At 46.2% G+C, this 7,793-nt stretch overlaps 1 protein-coding gene across 1 annotated transcript; it reads left to right on the top strand.

Annotated features, from left to right (window-relative positions):
- Positions 1-580: 580 nt before the first annotated feature.
- LOC119562380 lies at positions 581-2,689 on the top strand. Its single transcript, XM_037875541.1, has 2 exons — positions 581-2,566; positions 2,642-2,689. Exons 1-2 carry the CDS (start codon positions 656-658, stop codon positions 2,672-2,674), a joined length of 1,944 nt encoding a protein of 647 aa, XP_037731469.1. The 5' UTR covers positions 581-655; the 3' UTR covers positions 2,675-2,689.
- Positions 2,690-7,793: the final 5,104 nt, after the last annotated feature.

The raw sequence follows: 7,793 nt of genomic DNA, 5'->3' as shown, positions 1-7,793 counted from the left end.
TCATACTTGAGGGTTTTCAACAAGTGGTAGTAAGTCTTGACAAGTTAAGCAATAATCCTTATATTTCTCCAAAGGTCAGGCTGGCAATCCGCGTTCACAAGCCATACATCATCCTGCTATGATCTTATTTTAGGCACTGAGGAGGGTCGGAGCGCTTGCGGCACCACAAAGAGCCTGCTATAGGCTCATGTGGGTGGCTCACCGTAGCCACTAAGCCGTAACCTAACCTAAGCTAATCTTTAAGACTCATACAACGACTATTTGAAAGGTTTTACATAAAAATCATTTCAAATGTATTATTAAGTGATTTTGAAAATAAAACGTATAGCCTCTTTCCTAATTATAAGCCTTGTTGATCTTATTATTCCCGTTTCCGGGATCTCAGCGTATATACGGACAGACTGACAGACAGACTGACAAACGGACATGGTTAGTTCGGCTAATGACCCTAGTCAAGAGTATCAATACATCATAGGGTCGGAAACCCTTCCTTTTATCTGTTACCTATTTTCCGACAAAGAAAATATAACATTTTATTCGGCGAGTGACGGATATAAAAATTAGTACCACATGGGAAGTAGGGCGGTAAACTTCATTGTTCCATTTTATTTATGGAGCAAAAAGTAGCCTGTGATTTTGAAATAATTACAGCCTTATGTTGGACGAGCATTTAAACTGGATAATGTCGATGCCAAACACCGATTTGCAAGCTAGATTCCATAGGCAGGAGACGGTAGGGAGGACTTTAAAAATTCACGCTCGAACGAAAAATAAAATGAACAACGAAACCATTGGTTATGCCTTGTCCAGCGAAATGTCAGAGAGTATTGATCGAGCCAGGGAGAAAGTCAAAAGCACAGGCAAGCGTCAGTGCCCACAGAGAATGCACCCGACAAAAAAAACACGGGAACAGAGAACCATTGAAAAGTTTCGGAACATCGATTTCTTTGGGCAGCGCGACTCTAACAACATACTAACGGTCCAAAACTTGGAGTTTCCGGACGCCAACATCAAGCGCACCGAGATGCACAAGCGCGATGAATGCGGTAAGAGCATAATCCGTGGCAAAGGATGGGACTTCGCCAGCTCGAGCAACTCTCACTTCAGACACGGCGTCGAGACGGTTAAGATACGCAAGAATGTTTGTTCCACCACCAGTACAGTGCAGAATTTCCGGGTCGACAATGTGCCTAAGACAAAACAGACGCAAACGGTTTCCGAGGACGAACCCGATTCGGAGGAGCTGGTTGACTCGATGCACGCGCGCTCGTCGCGTCCTCCCAATTTCAAAGGCGAGGAGTGGAGACGCCCGTGCCCTGCCAGTCTTGTGGCCGGCGCACCACGGCCCCGCATTGGACGTTGCCCAAAAAACTACGAGCAGCTGGCCAAGCTGACACCCGCCCGCCAGAAATTTTACCTCACTCAGGATCCGCGGAAGTCGCACTGCCTGGTCAATCCTGTGGCGCTGCGCCACACTCCGCTGACGAAGGAGCAGGAGTTCAGTCTGATCAGCAAGTTAGTCAAGCACGGGGAAAACCTCTGCGCCAGCACAGGATCAGAGACCTCCGATACGCACATCTGCGAAGTGATCGATCTGCAGAATCCCCTGAGATTAGATTTTCACGGCATGGACTACAAGACCACGTACGAGCAGGATGAGATCGAGCAGCAGAACGCACTGACCTTCTGGCGCGTTCAGCGCTATATGGCGAGGCGAAAGGCGAAGAAGAACACCAAGGTGAACGTCGAGGACGAGCTGAGGGCGGAGCGGCTGGCAGTGCCGCAACGCTACAGCACGAAGATAAAGGACACGCCCGTTGAGGAGGTGTCGCCGCCCCGATCGCCACGTCTAGTGCACTTGTATAGGAGTCCGGACAAGCCGGCCAACCAGCTTAAGATCGAAGAGGAGCGCAGGCGTCGAGCTGCTCGCTACAAGGATATATATCTGCGGAAGAAGCATCGCGAGGAGGAGCAGCTTGAGGAGCGCCGAAAGCAGAAAGCGTCCGTCAAGGAAATCGAGGGTCGGACAGTGGCCGAGGGCGACCTGCGCGCCGACTTGGCGGTCATCGATGACGCCATCGAACGCAGCTTCCGCAAGCATGTTGAGCTCAAGCCCGTCGTCCGAAAGCGCAAGGTCTTTCCCAAGACCCTCACCGAAACGGAGAGGCTGAAGGCGATTATGCATCGCGAGGACTGTGTAAGGCGTGACCGGGCCCGGGTGACACAGCAGTTCTTCCTGGAGCGCACTGGCAAACAGAAGTACCTTCCGGACGCGGAGCAGCAGCTGCGCTGCGAAGAAAGCATCGATGGTAGCGTGGGCTCCACACCCAGCGAGCAGAGCAGCGACGACGGGGACTACCTACAGGTGGGAAAAATTGGCGACAAGTTCCAGCTGCGGGGCTTCCACTTCAAGCACGGAGACGGCCTACGCGGTAAGTTGCACCGGCACCAAATTATGCAGGGTCAGCGAACAGTGAAGGGATGTCTTACGCGCGAGGAGTGGCTTAACCAGCTGGTGCCGCACAAGGAGCCCATCAAGCTGGACGTGGAGCGCGGCATTATCAAGGTGGGTAATCATGGCATCTGGCTTTAACGTTTGTACACAAGCTTTCTTAAAACACGGTTATTTTTTATATACTAGGAAAATGTTGTTCTGGACCTTACATCAATATAGGACTAGAGCGGGACCTTGCGGGTAGGGGACTTTGAGTTTGAAATATTTCCTTAGAAGTGCTATACCTAGCCCAAGCTCCCGAAATGACTTGCTGGAAGTATTTAATTTCCTTCGTCGCTCTAATGAACTTCTTTTGCTCGTACTTCCCCCTTATGTAATTAAAGATTACATAACTTAGTGGTTAGTGAGTTTGAGCTCGACCCCCTGTGGAGTCCACATGAGTTTTTCGTAAATATAGCTTGTATAGGTATTAAAAGGCTTGTAGGTACACAGTTATTTCACTTCGGAAAAACTATCCCGGAATTTTTTTTACCTTTCTGATTTCCCTGTTAGCGAAAATTTTCCGAAAGGCATTTGAAAATATTTATTTAAGTTAGTTTTTAGTCACAATCATATTAAACTTATTATTGGTTTTTATACCCGTTACTAGTAGAGTAAAAGGGTATACTAGATTCATTGGAAAGTATGTAACAGGTAGAAGGAAGCGTTTCCGATAATAAACACATATTCTTGATCAGGATCACCAGCCGAGTCGATCTAGCCATGTCTGTCTGCCCGTCTGTATGAACGCTGAGATCTCGTAAACTATAAAAGCTAGATAGTTGGGATTTGACATGTAGATTCTTGAGCTTCTTACTCAGCGCAAATTTGTTTCAGCACGTCCACTCTAACGCGCACAAGCGCCTATAACGCTAAAACCTTCGCTTTCCGTGAGTGCTTCCAGCTGAGTCGATGTAGCTATGTCCGTTCGTCTGACGCTTTGCCACTTGCGTATCTCTATCTCCCTCGCACTCCCAGACTGCACCCAGTACATTAATCTGAGTAACGCGTATCTGATAGTCGATGGCATCGGCTATAGCATTCTCTCTTGCTTAAAATAAATCGTTCTTATCGGCCATACTGTAGCCATGGGGACCAGAAAACACCGGCTCAAATCGAACCCATATTCAAAATAATTTAGGACCAAAACCAAAATAAAAAAGTATTTTTCGTTAGTTCAGTTAAAGACAGCTCCTTAACATAACAAAAACAAGGAAGAACGCTATAGTCGAGTACCTCGACTATCAGATACCCGTTACTCAGCTAAATGGACCTAAGGGAAATGGAGACATGCAAGCAGCAAAGCGAGATTGAAATGCGCCACCTATCGGCGGTAGACAGATTTAAGCGATATGGGCGTTGGAGTGGGCGTGGCAAATTTTTGGGTCAATCGATAGGTATTGACGAGACCAATACAGTTCAGTTCAAATTTTGTATCTAGCATGAAAATTGTGGGCGCCACAGGCTTGGGCGGTTTGTGGGCGTTAGAGTGGGCGTGGCATATCTGCGTTACAAACTTGCGCTGCGCACAAGGCTACGGATTCTAAATATGAGATTCCAGTTCTCTATCCTTGATAGTTTCCGAGATATCCACGTTCATATTTACGATTTTTTGAAGTTTGTGGGCGGTTTGTGGGCGTAAAAGTGGGCGTGGCAAACTTTTTTTTTATCAATCGATAGGTATTGATGAGAACAATACATTTCAGTTAAAATTTTTATTCTATCATCAAAACTGTAGGAGCCACAGTTTTGGGCGGTTTGTGGGCGTTAGAGTGGGCGTGGCACTCTACTGAAACAAACTTGCGCTGCGTAAGAAGCTCAGGAATCTGCACGCCAAATCTCAATAGCCTAGCTCTCATACTTTCCGAGATCTCAGCGTTCATCCGGACAGACATACGGACAGACGGACAGACGGACATGGCTAGATCGACTCGGCTAGTGATCCTGATCAAGAATATATATACTTTATGGGGTCGGAAGCGCTTCCTTCTGCCTGTTACATACTTTCCGACGAATCTAGTATACCCTTTTACTTTACGAGTAACGGGTATAATAACCATGACATTTTAATACCTGTTACTCGTAGAGTAAAGGGGTATACTAGATTCGTCGGAAAGTAATTAATAGGAAGAAGGTAGCGTTTCCGACCCTAAAAAGTATATGAATAATCTATTTGTCGTAGTAGTCTTACGCCGCGGTCTGTGACGTCAGCAGCTGGGAATTTGTCGCTTGCGGAGGGGTTCGCTGCGATCGGTGTGCCGGGCGGTGGCCGCTGGCTGCTTCCTTCTTAACAAGAAGTTATGGTGGGCGAAACTATCTCCGTTGCTATCAACCCTTAAGGCACGATAGCCAATTTGTATGAATTAAATGAATAATGACGGCAAGGACGGAGTTATTTGTTTAATATAAATTGGAACTATCTCTAAGATTAACATAAAGTCAAATGCATGGCCGGATGCTTGTGGCAGACCGCTAACCAAGCACAAATTACAAGAGTCGTACGATTGCTCGCCACCAATAAGACAAAGGCACAGCCCATAGCGGCGCACTTTGCTGGCTCAGCTATCGGGCACCATAAGGGTGGTACAATATTAGGGTGGAACCATACATGTGTGAACAAAAAATATAGGTGTGATATATAAAATATATGAGGGTAATATATAAAAAGTATAAAAGTGATATATAAAAATATATGAATGAGATTAGAAATAATGTAAAATATGGAAATGCAATTTATGCCTAGCTTTTGCTGGGGGCTGGTTGTTAACTACTCCCCCCTTAAGTCTGTCGCCGTCCTCGGTGAAAGCCAATTCGTCGATGGCCTTTTGCAACTTGAATGATGTTCGATTCCGACGCCAACGTTGTTGCAATAGGATCAGGCCGCACTATGTAAGGCTAACTGCGACTCCCACGGCGATCGAAATCCTCGGAGATCCGCCGGCCGACACGTCGTCTTTAAGCTCCTGCATAAGGCACAGGTTTTGTTCGTTCATTAGGTGCAGTAGGAGAAGGCTTAGTATGTGGTCGTGCCTCGTGATATTAAGTAGGGATGAAGCCGCAATTCCCGGGCTCTTATCGACCGAGTAGTTGAGGTTTAGGTAGACGGAGTCGTTTATAATCGCCATCCTGTCAAAGGTGATGAGATGGGCCCCTTATATGGTTGTTGTGGGCCCGTCGTCAATGGTAATTTTCGTCCGTTCTTCGTTGACGATTATTACCCCATCATCCATGACTATAAGGGGTTCCAGATTGCTAGGACAAGTGCGGCAGGCAGCCACCCCGCCTGCGTGCAATTAACGGGCGTAGGTGTCGTGGGTGGCCCTCTTGCAGAAAGTGGCCAAATTGGTAGATGCGAATCGGAGACTGTTAGGATCCCGTCATCGCACTCCGCTACTGTCCTCCAGTTACCGTATGGTGTGGTAATACGCAACCGGGAAGAGAAAGACCTTCTTACAAATATCGTTATGATTGAATATGATAGGATTTAAAATGTTGTTTTTAGCGAGGGTAACAGTGAGCATACAATTGTGGATTTCGGAAATTAGCATTCTATTTGAACAAATGACCTGAGTTAACAAGCCCGTTCCTTTTCCCCTTGAGTGTGTCTGTGAGTAAGCTAATGTGTTTTTGTGTTTCCCTGTTAATAACAACTTTTCGATTGTTAGCCTCAATAAGCGATGCCTGGTTGGTATTAATTCTATTAAGGTCAGCCGCGTCGGGCGTACCCGCCACGACCTTGAGCGCTGTGCCCAAGAAATCAAAACTCCTGGCCATCCTGTGGTGTATCTTTAACTCATCCAGAATATTCTGGACATGGCTGATGTCGACTTAAAGCAGCTTCCTCATGTGCGTCTGTGGGAACAGTTTGAGCATGACCGTGGAGTCAATTATGCTGGAAAACTCGGACAAATTTGTCGAGTGCCTAATCAGGCCATACTGTTCCCACACTAAAGCATTCCCGTCTAACACCGGGATGTAATTCGCATGTGAGAAATCGGTGATCCGCGCGCTTACGGTGGACTGCAGTAGGATGGATATTACGGCAAGTCTATGGGAATTGTAGCAAGTATTGAGTGTTTAATATAAGGGCGAGTACGGAAGATAAAATGCCTATCTGATGTTGTCCTTATGGACCACCCTCCCCCTAATGACAATAGATGTTCTCAGATCTGCTTCCACACGCTCTTCTGAATACAGCGGCGTCAACTTGTTCCATAGTCTCCTGTTGTTACGTAGGTGTACTTTTTCACCACCCTCGAAGACTCGGTTCTGTCTTGAAGGATTAATTCTGTCAAGGTTGGACTGTTGTGCTTTGTCAATTTTTGCTTTAATTGCCAGCTCTGTGACCGAATGTAGCTATCTATTGTATTCCACAGTAGACCGCAATATCAGTTCCACAGTGTCTTCGATTTTTTTTATCAATTCTGAGGCACCGGCGATTTCCGCCAGGGTACTGTGGAATCTTTCCACTTGGCCATTGGAGCTACTGTGTTGCGGTTGACACCATCGATGCTGCATTGCTTTTTCAGCAAGGACGTGATTGTTTCGAAGTTGAAAGAAGCCTCGATGTCGTAGTATATCGTTTTAATATTTGGGAAGAAATTTACCAATTGGAGTATAGGAGATCGTACGTCTATTATTGTCCTAGAAGCTAAGGGCTGTACGATGGCGAATTTGGACAATTTGTCGATACGGGTTAAGAAGATTTTTTTGTCAGTTGAAAAAATGTCGATGAGAAATGTTGCATTCTCCTACGTATGAAGGAATCAACGTGTTTCCTAATTCCTGCTTCTTAGGATGTACTTGGCTTTGTTGCAGACTGCAATTTGCGACGATTCCGCTAGCCAGTTTCGACATTTTTGGGAAAAAATAGTCCCGGAGTATTTGTTTGGCGTTCTCATGCACATTCCGGTGGGCGCGACTGTGCTCGGTGTTAGTTATTTCGAGCTGTTCATTGGCATTAGTGATATCGCTCACAAAGTTTTTACAATGCCAGATCTTTGTTGCAGGGAACTCTTGCTTCAGGGCATGTTGGATGCTCGCAAGGGTAAGGAAATCGCAATGAATTGCATTAATAACATTGGCGTTGACAATTTCTTTAACAGATTCGATGAGCAGTTTTTGCCATTAAAATTGATAATGTGTCGAGTTTTACTGCCAAGGACAATGAAGTCTCGCCGGAGCGGCTGACTTGCTTCTTCCAAAATAATGTGGTTCCTGAGCAGTTTAGGGGTTTGTCGGTGTTTCAATAGTGTAAGAGAGCGAAAGCTCACTATGCACTGTGGCGGCATAGGAGCAA

The sequence above is a fragment of the Drosophila subpulchrella genome, unplaced genomic scaffold, assembly GCF_014743375.2.
Source record: "Drosophila subpulchrella strain 33 F10 #4 breed RU33 unplaced genomic scaffold, RU_Dsub_v1.1 Primary Assembly Seq435, whole genome shotgun sequence".
Classification (NCBI taxonomy): domain Eukaryota; kingdom Metazoa; phylum Arthropoda; class Insecta; order Diptera; family Drosophilidae; genus Drosophila; species Drosophila subpulchrella.
This window is presented reverse-complemented; position numbering and strand designations above follow the sequence as displayed.

What these genes read in the sequence shown, in the direction of transcription:
- LOC119562380 (XM_037875541.1), top strand. Translation starts at nt 656, where the DNA reads ATGTTGGACGAGCATTTAAACTGGATAATGTCGATGCCAAACACCGAT. An exon ending in TGGAGCGCGGCATTATCAAG is followed by an intron (nt 2,567 to 2,641) that starts GTGGGTAATCAT and finishes TTTATATACTAG; the next exon opens with GAAAATGTTGTTCTGGACCT.